The 17,712-nt window shown below is 35.2% G+C and overlaps 1 protein-coding gene across 3 annotated transcripts in view; it reads left to right on the forward strand.

The window, feature by feature from the left end:
- Positions 1-17,712, forward strand: part of MINDY3 (MINDY lysine 48 deubiquitinase 3) — a 52,977-nt gene that overhangs the window by 32,074 nt on the left and 3,191 nt on the right. For all 3 annotated transcript variants that reach the window (XM_027695625.1, XM_027695624.1, XM_027695626.1), the window contains 3 exons: positions 9,628-9,700; positions 10,511-10,583; positions 15,622-15,709. In XM_027695625.1, the coding sequence (XP_027551426.1) occupies positions 9,628-9,700; positions 10,511-10,583; positions 15,622-15,709 (234 nt within the window). The remainder of the gene's footprint in view (positions 1-9,627; positions 9,701-10,510; positions 10,584-15,621; positions 15,710-17,712) is intronic.

Raw genomic sequence — 17,712 nt, forward strand, 5'->3', positions numbered from 1 at the left:
AGTCATCACATGACGGGTAGATATTCTGTTTTTGAAATCTGGAGGAAAGACATACTGGCTCATTGTTAAAAAACAATTAATAAATTGATAAGAGTTTTTAATAGTATTATAGTATTTAAATATCAATCAAATTGATATTTAAAGAAATGTTGTATTAAAAAAATGTTATTTGTAATTCCAAATCAAGTGAAAAACAGAATACTGATGGCTTTTTCCTCCATCATTTGGTTTTTCCACTAGTCAGGTGCCTTCACCTTTCCAGGTACAAGTCTCACTTAATTCTGACACAATTATTTTATTTTCAGCTACATAAAATAGCAAAGTATTGTTTCTGCTGTTGCTGTGGTAGCAAGGCAGTAGGATGCAGCCATCCATAGAGAACTCACCTGAAGTATCCTTAAAAACAACTTTTGTAATATAATGTCCTCTTGAATGTTATGTTACTTTTTTTATTCCTGCTGGGGCACCAAGCATATCCACCTCACTTAATGCATTAACATTTACCACTTGATTCTGCATTTGGCACGTGTTATGTTTGTAGCTATTGCAGTGTGCTGGTAATGTTCTGAAATTAGGTATTGTTTATAGATATGTCTTTGCATAATTGTTTTACAATGACCTTCCTTCAGTGGGTCATTGTTATGGAATATTACAAGGCACAACTTGGAATCCTTCCAGTGTCTGATAGTGAATGAGTTAATGGTTAGTTCACAGTAGATCTTGGCCTGAAAAATAAAGCTCTTCTTCGTAAGCCCTTTGCTTGTTTGGATGTTTATGTCTTGGCTTTTCAGTGTTCAGAATTATTTTACACTACACTTTAGCTTTCTACATGTGTTAGGATACTTCTCAAATTTCCCTCAAATAATAATACTGTCCTTTTTATTTGAGCCCTCTGGATAGTGGAGGAGGTATTATTACATCCTAACGAATTTGTAGTTTGTTCAGTATTTGTGAGTATGTGGAGGGGAGAGGCATAAACTTCTCATTGATTCCCTCAAAGGCCTCCTAAAGTCTTAGACCAAAAGCTTTGACTTTGATAAATTTAGTGCATTTTCATTTCCCGCTACTTTACAAGTCATTGAATGGTACACAAACAGTTAGGAAGAAGACATTAGCCTAATAGTTAATATAGCAACAAGTGAAGAATGGAAAGAAGGGTGTTAGTTTTATGGAGTAGAACACTCCTTTCCAGAAATTCCATAAATGCAATGGTATGCTCCAGTGTTCATATAAGGCTTTGGCATGATGGTGTATTTATGAAGGAGATAAGGCAGAGGTCAAAGATGCTGTTCTAGTCATAAGATGCAATCTCAGCAAATGGAGAAGGGGAAAAAAGCTGAGTTTTGTTTCCTTTTTTTGTTTTTTTTTTTATTTTAACAAATGTTTGTATGCATAGATGTCAAAGTTTCTAAACCAATGCAGGTCAGTAAATAAATGAATTTAGGACAGCAAATAGTGTATTTGTGGTCAGGATTATTTTCATGGAACCATTTCAGAAATGGAATTTTAAAAGAGAAATGTTACTGAGTCATTTCCACACAGAATTTTTTATAAGAGCCCTAAAATCTAAACCATTTTCTTCCAAGTTACCTAATTTAATATGCTTATAGTATCACAATGAAGAGACTTTATAGGCAAGTAGAATGAATATTCCATGTACCTTTAGATGAGGTAGTAGGTAGATGTCATAAACCTTGATAGTGCCAGGCTCACACCAGTCAGCCTGCAGAGTCTTTGCTCTACAAGCCATCTTCCTTTTTATTTTATCTTACCTTTTAATTGCAGCCTGCTAACTGCAGATTTTTATTACCAGATAATGATACTGGGAATACTATTTTTCCCATTTTTATTAAGACTTAGAACTGGGACTCTAGTATTCACTATGTTACCAAACAGCAGTTCCAGCATGTGAACTGATTATCTGCCTGTTGTGTCTCCTGTTTGAAAAAATTAATCTCCGTGAGTGGCTGTTAATCTGTGCACACATTATAAATACATGTTCTAGATTGATTCCTCAGATTCTTTCTTTCCCTTACAGTTTTTCTTCCTGAAAAAAAAAAAGATGTCCTGAAGGCATTAATGTATTGCAGAACTTTGAAAATAGAGTTTTAAATATAGTTATTGAATGCCTATTAAAGATATTTTTAAGTGAAGTGTTCTTGGGCTAAACAACAGGGAAATTATTTTGTGGCCATTTTCTGTCTCTCTGCATATTTTTTCTCCAAAATGTCTGAAGACCAGATGTTCTTTTTGAGCAGGGCACCATGTGTCCTTGGAAGTGGAGGCTGACATATTTTTTTATTCTTTGTTCAGCCTGCTTTATTCCCATGTTCCCAAACCCTACTGGGATAGATGCAGGGAACTAGAAACAGTAAATGAGACTGCCAACATACCATATGCTTCAATAATAAAAATATACTTTAAAATAGTAACTCTTGTGGTCCTGTTCTGAAGCCATATGCCAAGTTCTGCCTTTTGCAAAACTCACAAACTGCCTAAGAAATGCGTGACATGACAGACTGAACTTGTATAGCGAATCAGTGTCATGATACTTAGGATAATTTTATGAACAGCAGGAACCTAAATCAGTTTGGTTTGTAGCTGATGTTTGAACCACACAACCTTAATGCATGTGAGAGCTGTTGAATCCCTGGGAACATCAGGGTGAATCCATATACAGCATCTTATTTAATCTTTTACAAGTACAAACACAAAGAACTTTAGTAATCAATTTCTAACCACTTTTTAAGAAGTATTAAAAAATAAGTTTTTCATCCCTTTATTGACTCTTTTCACAGCAATAGCAACATTTTTGTATACAGAATAACATCTTTACCTCTTTTGATAAGGCAGCTCTACTTTCACGTTAGGATATATGTGAATGAAAGAATTGAAAGTCTAAACATGGAAGGAGGAAAAATATACCAAAAAAAGAGGGGGACAAGGATTGTCTATGGTGGAGGAAGTTTTGAACTCTTCCTAGCAAAGCTGAAGCACATCTAGTGATATTTAAGACTTTGCCTTCATTTTCTATCTTTACTTCTCCACTTATATAACATTGGAAGTCACATCTGAATAATATGTTTGTTTGTTTCTAAGACTGTAGTAACCTCATTTCAATATTCAAGTGCATTTTTTCCAGTATTGCTTTGTTTCATGTAAGAGTATGAAATCTGTTTTCTCTTTGTAATTTGTGTTATGGGTAGTCCAATGCCATTTTCTTTTACCAGTGGATTGTTTACAGTATCCTTATACGCTTATACATTTATATATGTACTTTAAAAATAGCTGCTTTATGTTACAGAGTGGTGCCAAAGTTGTCAGTCAAAGACATAGATAAGACACTTAGATATGGAAATACTGAAACAGTGCAGGTGTACTTAGAAAAAAAGTTCAGTCACTGCCTACGTGTAGTTAAGAAAGCTCGTAATTGGTGTTAAGTGAGATGGGCTTTATTGTATAATACAACTTTAATGAAAAAAATCACCATTTTTGTATTAATTAAAAGAATGATACTGTTTTTCATAGAAGCTAATTGCTCTATTCTGCTGGTGCTGGAATTAGGTACCTGAAATACCACATTCAAATATGAAACTCAAAGGCAACACTGTTTTAATAATATGTGAAACTGTGATGTTTGTGAGTATTTAGTATTTTCTCCATACATGTATCAACACACGTACATATAAAAACTTCACAAAATGCTACTTAGCAGTACTAAATTACAGTGGATTACATGACATTATGAATATATTGCTTTCTTCATTGCTTCATAGAGCTCATACATTTCACACATAAAGACATAAAATATTACTGTTAGAATAATTAACCAGGCTAATAGCTGTCCTTTAGAAACACTTTTGTCTTTTTTGAGTTATAAAATAATAATCTGGTCTGTTTTCAAAAACATTTCATCATTTCTGGATTAAAGCAAACCAGAGGGTTTTCATCATGCCAAGAGAGAATTACGTGGTTTAAGTGGGAAACTGAGCACTGTAAGCTGGTTTCCAACATTAAGTGCAGCTTTTAGTACTGTGAGAACTGTATTTAGGAAGATTTGAATTTCTGCAGTAAATCTTCACTGGCTTTAAACTTCACTATCAAATGTTCCTGACATAGTTGTTCATTTCCCACATCCTTATTGTAATTGCCAAATAGAACTAGTATGTTAATACCACGGATTGTATAGCAATCAGCTTGTGTCTATAGGCTGAAATAATATTAGATTTAAAAATAGTATAAAATACAGATATTAAATTTTTTACATAGAAAAAAGGTAACATGATAATAGAAGCTAAAGTTAATACTGAGGGAATAATATTGTGAAGGTTTTGGAAGTTGTAAAACATGGAATTTGCCCACTTCCAGCTTGATTCCTTTTAGGCAACAGATAATTTGAAAAGCTCCTTTCAGATTAGACTTTGAGACTTTGTGATTGGAGGGTAGTATGTAATTTAATAATTAGATAAGAATTCCAGTAAACTCAAATTTGCTGACTCCTTGTCTATAATTCCAGTAATATATTTTTGCTACCAAAACAAAGACCTCGTTCTGTATTGCTGAGCAAAACAAGCTACTAACTAAGAAAAAGACTACCTAATCTTTATTGATTTACAATAATGTCTTGTAATATGTCTGTCAAAGCAAGGAACATGTTGAAGAAGCTCTTATTTTTTTAATGGGTCAACAAGTGAATTATTGCCTTCTTGTAATGTTTTAAACTAAACCACCACCATCTTTGGCAATATAACTGTTAACACATATTCACTGTACTTTGAGTTTGTCTTATTTTTTAAAAACTGCACTGCTGTGAATTTTTTTGTAGGCAGTCTCATTAAACCATCCTCTCCCACAGGAATGGAGGATATATTGTGGTTTCTATAACTTGAGTGTATGTTAAAAGCCCAGATTTCCAAATGGGTAGGCTGACAGATCTTCAGATTCCTGTTATTAATTCTTGCTCTATGGCTTGTGTTTGCTTTTTCTCCTCAGCCTCACCTCACCTTTGGATCAAGTAGGCTCTCTTTTCTGTCAGGGTAGTATGGATGAAGGTGAAAAAGGATTTGAAGAAATAGTCCACATGTAGCATTTCATTCTGCCCTATTGAGAACTCTCTTCTGTTCTCAGCAAGGTACTGCAGGTCCTGTCAAGTAAATGCAGTCCTTTCACTCTTACCAGACAGCATCAACTGGTGCCAGTTTGCTTCTTTTTAACTACCGTGGTGCAACAAACTGCTTCCCATGAATGTTTCTCCTCCCACGACATCTATCCTTGGTGAACACTTGAGATAAACTGTGTTATCTTTTACTGGTCTGAATTACAAGGCCTGTATTTTATTTTCTGACCCCTGATAAGAACTCAGCTACTTTAGGGGTGGCATAATTCCTTTTGTGCCTCTTTTCTCTCTCATTCACGGAAAGGATTTTCTTTTGGCATTTTCTGAATCCCGGATAGACTCATAGCCCTTCTTCAAGGCTGAGGAGGATACAGTATATGACATTTAACACGTGCCTTTCTGAAGTGGCTGCAGAGTTCTTGTATACTGACAGATGAGTCAAGGACCTTTCCTTCAGTTCCTCTATATACAGCTCTCAAGGGGGGGAAATCTGATACTCCTTCAAGTATTCTTTGGCTGTGTTCCAGTTGTTTGTCATTTTTTTAATGCGTTCTCTCATAGAAGATAATATGCAGCAGAGTAATCTCATATTCCACTGGCCAGCACAAAAAAATAATTGCAAGCAGTCTGTACAGGATACTCCCATCACTGCTACAACCATGGGCCAGTGACTGTCCAAACTATTGGTGCAAATGATCTTCCCTGAAAACAAATGGGAGTTTTGTACTAGTCTTCATTGGCAGTCTGCCTGTTCAGAGCCAGACTTGCACTCCTTCAGACTACCTTTATGTCAAATAACATCAAATGCCTTAGGACAGACTTTGCAGGTTATGACTCTAGGATTTCAATTGCTTTGTTGCCATGGCATAATTCTGCAACCCTGTCCCTTTCCAGACAGACCTTTTACAATAGTCTGCCTAAATTGACAGTAGAATGTTGGTGAGTATTTTTAGAAGAAGTAACTTCATGCCTCAGCAATCTCAATACCTATTCAGTGGTGCCTGAGAGGAAACAAGATCTATGGCCTTCCCATACCTGTTCGGTTCTTAATATGATGGTAATAATGGCCTCCTGTTTCATGTCTTAAGGACTCTCCTTTCCTTGATTTGATAATTATCTCCTAGGAAGACCTGTGATAAAGCTGTTATTTAATTTAAAGCAATGCCCAAGTTCTATTTAACCTTCTCCATCTTAATGAGAATCAACAACTAGGTTTTATATCACTGCAAGACTTTGAACCTCTTTTTACTTCTGTAGTGATGATAGCTTTCCCACTTGTGAACTGATGCCAGCCTATGTTAAATTTTACTCTTTGGTTTACTTCTTAGCCAGTCTCTACAAGTAAAACAGTATCTGACACCTTTAGGACACATAACCTCATTTGTATGTGTGGTGATACATATGGCACTTCTGCTCCTTGCCTCCACGTAAAGCTGCATTCAAGTCTATTCTCAGTTAAGCAGGTTGTTCTATCTCAGGCTGTAAAGAACATTTCCTCTATTCTGGCTCGGGAGCAGGATTCTCTCACCTTTAAAAAGAAGAAACTTCTGTGTCCTCCAGGATACTGACATAGGATGTGGAGATTCATTGCAAATGAAAGATTACAGCCACAGGAGGAACTGAAGCTTCACATTCTTGTTTCAGAGCATTATCCAGTTTGAAATGCATTCTGATCATGTGTGAAAGACTTATGCATCCAAATTATAATGATACATTACCTAGTACATCAGTAGGATTGTGTTAAGTGTCTTTGCTCTTTCAAAAGATAATCTCCAAAGGAACCTTACTGATATATAAAATCAAATTTCTTTTTGAACCAGCTCCACAGTGAGATGCCCTGCCTGGCATCCAGTTTCAACAACCAGTTGTGAGACTCCATTTCCTCTGTAAAACCAAAATTGGCAATGGATTCAAAAGTCAGCTGGAGAGATGGGAATCAGTTACAGAGATCCCATCAACCTTGTTTTCTTAGGAAACCATTTTGGAAAAGTTGATGCCTTAAAAGCCACTGATTATAGCACTGAAAAATACAGTTTTCTCTGTAATACAAGACTGGAATAAATAAACTTCGGTCCTCCAGATCTGATTAAAATATAGCAAGTTAAAAAGTTGATAAATAATAAGTGTTTCTGTATTGTCTCTAGGCAAATTTTTAAGAAGAAAGTACTGCAATATGTAATTCTTCCACGTATCACTTAACAGTGGTAGTGTAGAACTGTAAAGCAGTGAGTATGAGGGCTGATTTTGTTATACAGGTCTTTCAGGGTACAATCTTTGTAAAAATTCATAGCCAGGATTTCTGTGTGGCTTAGCCATTATGTTCTGCTTTTGGTTTGTACAATGAAAACTTCTGGTATGTTTTCACTAAAACTTATGAAGAATATTTTTTGCCTCTAAGGGTAAACATGGGATCTTAAAATAACTGGTACTACTGATGAGAATAACTTTTCAAAGTAATATAAAATGACTTGTTTGTGTATCACAAAAGCCAACGAGTGAAACATGATTTTTGGGACATGTTGTACTTAGTATTGGAAATAATTATTGTAATTAACTGTTCATGGGATACCCTTATATGGAACTTTCAATGCATGGGTTACATCAAAATACAATACATAGGGCTGGGATGGGGAATATATTTTGGCACATATGGTGAAATATCAGCTTGGGCAGCTGAACTATGTTTTTGTTAGATGTTTGTCACGTTTTCAGCTTTATTACATGAAGGAGCTATGGTATTTTTTCCCCCCTGGATACAAATATATGGACTAATTGAACTTTCAAAGGTTTCTGAACAGTGGGAATGAATGATATGCTAAGTTAGAGGTTGTATGGGATTTGTATATAAAAAATTGAAATCTTGCATTTTTAACTTTTTATAAGACAACAGTCTCAGTGAAAAGTTAGAATTATTTTGCAGATAAGAGGAGGAGTGGGCTTTTTGGTCATCTCTCCAAGGCAGGTAACTTTTCTAAGTTTCCTTCTGAAACTACTTGCTTAGAACATCAGTAAATCACATTTAATGAACAAAAAGTGGTAATATGTAATAACTTGGATACTGTACCGTATTTAAAAGTTCAGTTGAAAGACACAGAGTTTTCAGTATCGAGCAATGCATTCAGTGACTTCATCTCTGAAGTTTTTCCTGTGTACACATATGTAAACTGAAATAACTAAGGACCTGGAGGACCTGGAAAATTAAAATGCCGATGGAAATATACACAAAAAAAATTGTTGGTAGTTGCAGAAAACTTACTTTAAAAAATCCATTTTGCATCACATGACACTGTGGAAAGTACTTTATTAACAAGATAATTTGCAGGGAGGGTAGACAACCCAAATGATAGTCTTTATTCTTATATTGCATTAGGATTGTATGGAAAGATCTGCATATTCATAAACCAAAGTAAAAATATGGAGTTTACATTAGAAATTGTATGTGCAGTTGGAAGTTACTTTGAGTTATATCTTTCCATGCCATTGGCAATTTTAATAGTTCTCTCTTGTTACATTGGCTCCATGAGCTGCTAATTCATGAATAAGAACCTACCATTAAAATATCCCTTCTTTAGAGTTAAATCCTGAATATTAAAATTGCTGATCATTTTGTTGTTAATAAGCTCTATATGCTATGATATCAATTATAAACTGGGAACTATTTGCATTAGTTTACTTTAATACACTGTGATAGTGAAATCTGCTCCTGCTTAGTATGTTTTGTATTCTAAATTATTTGAGTTGATCACATATTATGAAATTTTACAGTCTATGTATGTAGCTTATATAATCACATAAGTTTTACCCATTATGACAGGGTGCGTGGTCAACAACTGCACAACGTCATGCATCATCTGACATCATGAAACTAATGGTCTTTTTATCTGAAAGTACTTTAAAGAAATTTAGCACATATGTAAACTTGAAGATACACTGTATTGGATACAAGTATTGGTTTTCTGTAGATGTTCTAGTTATTAATTTGTAAAATCACTGGAAAACTTTTCATTAAATAGTGGTTTTGTTCCAAATAAGTAATATTTATGGATCTTTAAAATTACATTATTATGACATTGAATTAATATAAAAATCTAGTGTTTCTATTTTCAGTATGCAAAGCAAGGAATTTTAAAGTTGTTCTCACCAGGAGGGATTAGCAGGATGAAGGCATTCCTCCTAAATTAGTTTCTTCCATATGCTTTTTCACTTGGGGCTCTCGAGTACAGGATGATGGGAATTGTAGTTTCCAATTAGCTTTTGCGCTACAACATCTGCATGAAAAGACTTGCATAAAATTTGTCTAGAAGTTTGTGACATAATTTTTAGCATACTTCTTGATCATTTTATTTCACTACCAGCAAAATGCCAAATTACCTTAATTTTTTTTCCTGTTGTATTTAAATTTTCATTAATTTAGGTTCCAATCAGGTGTAGTATGGCTAAAAGTCTTCTTAGTAATCTGTATCTGAAGTAAGAATATTCTGAAGGTTTTCTTCTTTCCCCCCCCTCCATAGGATATGGCCCTTGTTGCTCCTGAAGCACCTTCAGAACAAGCTAGAAGGGTTTTCCAGACGTATGACCCTGAGGGTAAGGGCTGTACTTCTTGCTGAAATAAGATTTTTAATAGAAATGTACTCATTAAGAGAGGAATGAAATGCTGAGTGCTTAAGAAATGTCCAATACAGTAGTCAATCTAGAAGTGACATCGAGCACCGTGGTCTAGTGGAAGGTGCCCATGGCAGGGGTTGGAACTAAATGATCTTTAAGATCCCTTCCAGCCCAAACCATTCCATGATACTATGAAGAAATTCTCTGAGACTTCTAAAGTAAGGGAAGTTGTGCAATAGAAATTAGAGTTCTTAAACATATGTTTTTTAATCTTGTAATGTTCTTTGTAATTAGCATAAAGTTAAATATAATTTGATTTCTCCTTTATTACACTTTCATAACACAACTGATCTGATACGATTCATTCTTCATGAGATTTTGTTCTTGAATGTGTATGACATACACCGAGAATTTTCTCATGGTTTGGAAAACAGAGGATATCTGACATTCAGGTACTATTTTATCTAATCAAAAGGGAAAAAATGTACAGTTATTATACCTAGGTACTCAGTGGAGGTGAAGATTACTATACAAGATTGAATTCTTAGCAGGTATTAAGCTTCTGAGTATATGAATGATAAACCCACAGTTTCTGTATTGCACTCTATTGGGTCAAATAAAGTGGGAGAGAAGTGTTTGAAAACTGTGTTCCCTCTAGAACCGCACCATTTGGTTGCAAATTTTACAGATGTAAATGTAATACGTAATATTTGTATTTTTGATTGAAATTTTTACTCCTGGAAAGCATTTTGTTTCTTTTCCTCACAAGAATCTTTGCTGTTTCTTCAGATAATGGTTTTATACCAGACACTCTGCTAAAAGATGTAATGAAGGCTCTGGACCTTGTTTCAGATCCTGAATAGTAAGTATAATAAAATTTAAATATACAGAAATATCAATTAACCACATTAATTATAATTTAGGCCTTTTTTCTGGCTTCAGTTAACCATATATTTATTATCATTTCAGGTTGATTTTTTTTTTTTCCCTAATTCAGATTTTTTTCTTCCTATCTTGCATTCTGGGAACAGAATGTTATTTTGAAGTGTTTAAGTCAGCTTTAAATTAAATAGGAGGAATGAAAATTAAGATATCTCTAACTTTGGTAGTGATAACTAGAAGCCAAAAAAACCCCTCAGACCTATTGCATTACTATATATTGAGGAGATAGTCATGAATATATTTCTGTATGTTAATGAGGGTGAAACTGTGTGACAGGAGAGCCAAACAATCAAGGTATTCAGAGGCAGATTTGCATTATATTACCATTGGATCTGTCTACAGAGTTTGTAGCTGAAACTGTTTCAGTTACACTTCTGTTTCCACCACCATTCAGGACCTTGTGGTGTTTATAATTTTAATTTGTTTCCGGAAATGACACATTGATTCCTAGGATTAGAGTTAAAACTCTCAAATTAAAAAGGTAACTTATTTTGAATCTAATGTGGACAGACAGGACTAACATTAAGTAACAACAGCTATCTTTTGGTGTCAAAACTTACCACATTTTGCCACTAAATGCTTAACCCAGAAAGATGAGTTACGTACTTGAACTTTTTTACTGCTACAAATGATGCTTCTGCCCTTTTGTAAACAGGTGGCCTAGTTTAGTTGGGACTAAACCATTTGTTCTGCAGAATGGCTGTGGAGACTGCAAGTTTACTTAACACAGCCATCTGAAATGTGATTGATGCCATTTTCTCTCCTTTCAAATGTTAAAGTATAATGAAGTTTACTGAGCTGTTCTCTGGAGGATAGAAGTGAAAATTGAAATAAAGAGATACCATGAAACTAAACCAAAAGGAAGTACAAGACAAAAGGTTCACATTCATATTATGACAATAAGTGGTGAAATCTGCAGAAGATTTTTTTTTTAAGGGAGGGAAAGAAAAAAGCCATGGTTTAATAGGTCTGAAAAGCTTTCTTTTGGCCTTTTTGTTCAGCTGTCTCAATAAATCTTAAAAACACCCTCTTTCCTCATTTAGCATTGTTTCCATTTGGCTGTTTGGCTTTTAGGTTATTTGTGGCATAGACCTGTCCTATTTTATTGTGCATAGTATATCAAATATAAATTGACATAGGAAGACTCAGTCAGAATATTGATACTTGATATGAATATAGCTATATTGAAAAGCCATGATCAAACCATGAAATATGCAGCCTTGAATCATCTCCTCTCAAATAAATATATTGCCTAATATTACTGTCTTGAGGACCTACTCTGTTCTGGTCCTAAATGTCCTGTCTATTTAATGTGGAACACAAGTATAAATCACATATTTCAAATTCCATACAAGCTTTTCTGATTGTTTTTGAGGGTTTTTTTTGTTTTAAAATAAAATTAAAGTCCTTGCCTCTAAGTATACTATTTACATTTCTGATAGTCTAATTCAAGGTGTTAAGCTTCTCAGAATCTCAGGATGTATATGGTCAGACCTGCTTAGAATTTTAGAACTATAGAGGGGAAAACTCTGTAGAGCAGATGTGAATTAACAGGGTGAATTATTCAAAACTGAATGCCATTGCATGGGATTTTAGTAAAATTTTCTAGTCTTTTAGTAAATAATCTGAGAATCCAGCTGTCTTGTTTTGCCTTTTTGTTTCTAAAAATCATTCGATGCTCTTCAGGGCCCCGATTTCAGTACATCTGTCAATCTAGGTTTAGCTTGTTTAAAACATTTTGCCCTGTCTCTCTATTTGACCAATAGTGGAGGCTTTTGTCCCCACACACTTCCCAGCCAGAAGAGTACGAAGGCCATCGGTATCATCACCCCAACATTCGTAACCTGTTCAGTTCAGGTGCCTGAGGAGACTGAGGCACAAACACGCGTGTTTGTAGCTCTGCTGTAATACCAGTAACACTGAACAGCATCAGCGATTTGCTGAATGAAAAAGCCTCAGCTGAAACATATCACAGTCAAAGTTTATTAAATCTTCCCTCCTGCTTAATTGATTGAATTTTGTACACTGACCACACTTAAAATCTTAGAATGATTCTGTATTTTTAAACAGTTCTTGTATTTCATCAGTGAGTATATAGCTTGCTTTAATTTTATTACATGATTTTAAGTGCATTTTCAAAATGATCTGCCATGGTTCTGTTTCCAAACACAAATGTTTTTACAACTGTTACAGCATTTCAAGAATTTGAGCAGGTTTCAGACAGCCACTGAAACATCCAAAATTTTGTACTTTGAGAGCAGTGAGAATGAGGAATAGAAGTATTGAAGTCCAGTATCTTGCAAATCCTCAGTTGCAGTTTCACTTGAGTAGTAAATTTTTTTAAGATATTAAATTAACAGTTTATAGGATATCACGTTTGGTTTTATGGATTTTAAAATTCCTCTTCCAAGGACCTTAACAGAGCCACTCTCTTAAGATTTGCATAATGTATTCTGTGTGTATTGAGGGAGAAACAAAAATAAGCCAAATCATTTACTACTAGTGCTGTGGTAGGACCAAGAAAGGAAGTTACTTGAAAATGAAGACACATAAGTGGTTGTCTAAAGGATAAAATACTTCCACACAAAATCAAAAAGACTTTATAAATTATACCTTCTGCCTGCAGCCCCCAGCAAAAGGCACCTTTTGGCAGTTAGAGACCGACGTGGTAAAAGAGGGATCTATGAGAAGCTAAGTGTGTCTTCTGAAAGGAAAATGTAGTGCCTACATGGAAAAAATAGGGAAGAATCTGGATTTATAAAATGTTAAGTGTGAAATACAAAGTAAAGCAGAGTTAAAAATCTTCTGAAGACTAATCTGCAAAGTTATAAAATAATAAAGTTATAAAAACTAATAGTATTCAAATGAGTCAATGAGAACCAGGAGACTTGCAAGAAGTCTGTAGTTCAGATAGATGATCCCCAGTGTGTAAAAGTATACAAAGTTAGTTAGACAAGTGTAGTGAGTTCTTCATATTCCCTGGGGAAGATGCTAGGGAGCCATTCGCATCCTCATTGGGGAAGATTACAAAGAGGTTTCCACACTTCAGCCTTTTCATGGGTAGTCAGAGTAATTAAGATTCTGAAATGTCAAGACAGTAAAAAAACCAAAATCCTGAAGAAACATCAGAATGAAATTGCTGAACTATTTTAGGTTACATACCACTGTGAACTCTGCTGGTACCAAACAATATCAGAATAAGAAGTGACAAATGGAGAATAGCACTTAGAAAAAGATTAGAAGGCCAGTCTGGGGAAAATTCACATGTAAATATTTCATGTGTAAACATGGAATAGGAAGGAAGTTTTTTTTGTAGATAAAGAATTAATCAAAGAAAAAAATAATTTTTCATAGTGGAGGGAGATCATTAGAGGAATTTTACAGGACTTTGTGTTAGGTCTGTGAAGTTTATTGTGGCATCAGTGAGGATATGACAGTAGGGATTTGTATGATAGTTTGCTGCTGATACAAAAGTGTTCAAGATGTTAAAAAAAAATATATGTGAGAGCAGTAGAAGTTACTAGAAGGTACAGTAACAGAGAAGTCTCAGTACAGTAAATGTAAATTTTTTTATCCCCTGAGCAACAATCTTGATTTTACATACACATTGTTGGTCTGTGAACTAGATATTACTGGTCAGGAAACAGATCTTAGGTTTAAATTGATTGTGATAGACAGACATACGGAGTGGGATTTCTAGGAATTATGCCATTATATACATGCCTGACGTTTCACTCCATCTTAAAAAAAGAATATTGTAGATGAGTATCAGGAAGGCAACAAGGCTTATTGAAGGTACAGAGTGCCATTAGTACAAGGAAAAACTAGGTTAGGACTGTTTGACATGGAAAAGATAGACAACCATTGGCACAGTAAATAGGGAATGATTGTTACTTGCTTCACACAATACAAAAAAAAGAGGTGTCAAACTGAATTATCAGGCGACAGGTTCAAAACAGAGAAGATACTTATTTCCATAATCTACAGCTCAATTTGAATTTTCTGAGTGGAGTTTAATAAGTGCCAGAAGTATATATGGGTTCATAGCCAATTAGGCACGTGCATGGAAAGAAAAATATATATCTTTGTGTTTTAGATACTGCCTGTCACTGAAGATGTCTTTGAGCAGCAGACTGCTGGAAATGGGGAGGGTAAACTAAGGATGTATGTTTGCCCTGTTGTACTCTGTCGTAAGCACCCACTACTGACCAGTGTCAGAAAAAGGACACTGGGCAAGGCGCTCTGTTGGTTTGACCCAGTGAGGACGTTCTTGTGTACGGTACAACTTGTAACTTAGGCAAAAGGCCGGGTAGATGCAAATAGATGTGATCTCATGCCTGTAGAAATATATTGCTTAAATAGAAATATAGAGTTATAATTGATATTCATTTGTAGGGACCTGGAATTATGCCATAGTTGTGTAGTAAGGCTTTCAAATTAATATTGTTAGTATTTCCATTGTTTGTTGGTTCTGGCTTCTTTGATATCAAGTATGCGATGTAAATATGAAATGTATTTGGTAAATTTGAATTTATTTCAGTGTTCTTAGAAAATCTTGGAAGTTTTTCAAATCTCTGTTTAAAAACAGGTTGTTTGGCAGTTACAGAGCTGTTTTTGAAAGATGACTGGTTTTTGTATCTTTAAAGAATGCTTACAAGACAGCAAAATGCCTTTTGGGCTGTAAACCTGGTTTTAGATTATATGGGTTTCAAATTATTTTACCAAATATGGCGGTCCTTCAGAATTATCACTTATTTAATTTAAAATAACAGATTACTTCTATTTAAAAATAAACATGTTTTGGCAACTTGCATGCCATTCTGGTGCAGTTGTCATGATTAAAAATAGAATAGTATTGCTATACTTGGTAGTAAGTACTGTGGTAGCACAGCATAACTTAGTCATACAAGAATAAAAGTGTCTTACTCATACTTTTATATTCAATGTTTTTGTCTTAGTGTAAACCTCATGAAGACCAAATTAGACCCAGAAGGACTGGGCATCATATTGCTGGGTCCCTTTCTGCAAGAATTTTTCCCTGAGCAGGTAATCAATATAGTTTTATTGTTGAAGAGCATTGTCTCTTCTGTTTGTCTTTGAGATTCATTAAACACTTTAATCAATATCACAAGAGTTATTTTTAATAAGTATTCCATTCCTTTGACACAGCTGACCAGCAAAAAACTTCTCTATTACACAAAAAATGGTAGACTTCTGTTTTGCATAACATGGCCATGATTTTGTCAGCTTTACACTGGAAGGAAACTCCATTATAGTGACAAGTTCTAAATTTATCTTCAAGAAATACATAATCATTTTGCATGTGAAATTGAACTGGTTTCCTACTCAGAAAGTTCATCTGAGTTTGTTTTTTCTGAGAATAAATGACCTCAATGTTTGCAATAATCAATATTACAAATGTTGCTAGCAAATGGAAAAAGGTTACAAACATATTTATAACTATTTTTATGTGTGTCTCTAATAATGTGAAGTTGGTGACAGTTTAACAAAAAGTAATGATAGACTTATGTTTAGCATATGTGGAAGTCAGTTATCTGCCAGGGTAATCAAAAATTATTTTCAAATTCTGTGTGTCATACAATCATTAAGACAGCACCACCACTGAGACACGTCTTAACCTAGCACTGCTGTCCCAGAGGGTGGGTGGGCAGTGGAACAGGCCACTGGGGAAGTGGTTACAGCACCAAGCCTGACAGAGTTCAAGAAGAACAATGTTCTCAGGCACATGGTGCGATTCTTGGGGTGTCCTGCACGGTGCCAGGAGTTGGACTCGATGATCCTGATGGGTCCCTTCCAACTCAGCATATTCTATGATTCTATTATTCCTCTTCTCCGTTTGCCCTGGATCACATTTTCCTACCCTTACGCTGCCTCCGTCCTGCCACAAGGAGCATCTTCATACAGATATATGGTAAACCAGAAGAGGGAGCTGGTCGGAATAAGAGCTCTCTATGCAGGTTTATGGAGGCTTGTTCCATGGCCATGCAAATGCTCCTGAGAGAAGTACTTCTTTGGAGGCTTTTGTAGCCTAACGTGTCATTGAAACTATGTGACCTAATTTTTACAACCCAGGAAATGTGGAACTAGTATTTTTTTAAATGCCTGCAGCAAGACTCTTTTTGTTGAAGGTTGTATAGCACTGTTTGGGTGTAGCATTCTGTACTATGAAACAGTCTGGTCATTTAGAAGACACTAGAACTGCGCTGCCAAAGATGGTAGGGACTGAGCATATCTTTAAGAGGTTATTCATCACCCAGAGGAAAGAGAAGGAGTTAGTGTTCATTTACTCTGGACTTTTAGAATTATATCTGCATTGTATATTTACCAGCTGTTTCTTGTTTCTTTCATTTGTTTATCCAGAAGTGGAAATATATGTACAATTAAATATAGTTTAGTTCTAAAAATTATATTACACTTGCAAATCTGGAAAACTCCACTCCTTAATTTTAGGCCTCAGATGCTTAGAACGAAGTTGAGAAAGCCAAGCACATCCTCCATAATTGTGCCTAAACTGTCCACTAGCTAGCGAGTTGGTGGGGCAACTCTTTACCTGCTGTGTGGTTGGAGCTCCCATGTCAATGCCTGTCTGTCAAGTGCTAATTCCCTGCTTTATGTGATTTCCCACTAGTTTTACCTGTGCTGTTAAACCTTTGCTGGCTCCAGCACAAAATATGGAAAGTGTTACTGCCTTAAGTGTACAGTTCGAACCATCAGCGTGTTTTGGACTGGAACCTGCCAGTTCTCGTTTCTGCATGCTGAGGGCATAGATGTGTTCTCTAGTCCTTCTGTGCTCTGTGGATCAGGTAGCAGTAGCCCTTACCCATATTGACACCTTGTTCAGAATTCCTTCTGAAAGTGAAATTAATATGTTTCTTTAAAATGCTGTGAGTAAACAGCAGATACCAGTTATGATTGGAATAGTTGTGTTCCCCTTTATACAATATTTGACCATGTAGCTATGTTCCCCTTTATACAATATTTGACCATGTAGCTAGTGCTCAGGAGATCCAGATTCAATTCCTTCTTTG

Source organism: Neopelma chrysocephalum, unplaced genomic scaffold, assembly GCF_003984885.1.
Source record: "Neopelma chrysocephalum unplaced genomic scaffold, ASM398488v2 Primary Assembly neopelma1_102, whole genome shotgun sequence".
Classification (NCBI taxonomy): domain Eukaryota; kingdom Metazoa; phylum Chordata; class Aves; order Passeriformes; family Pipridae; genus Neopelma; species Neopelma chrysocephalum.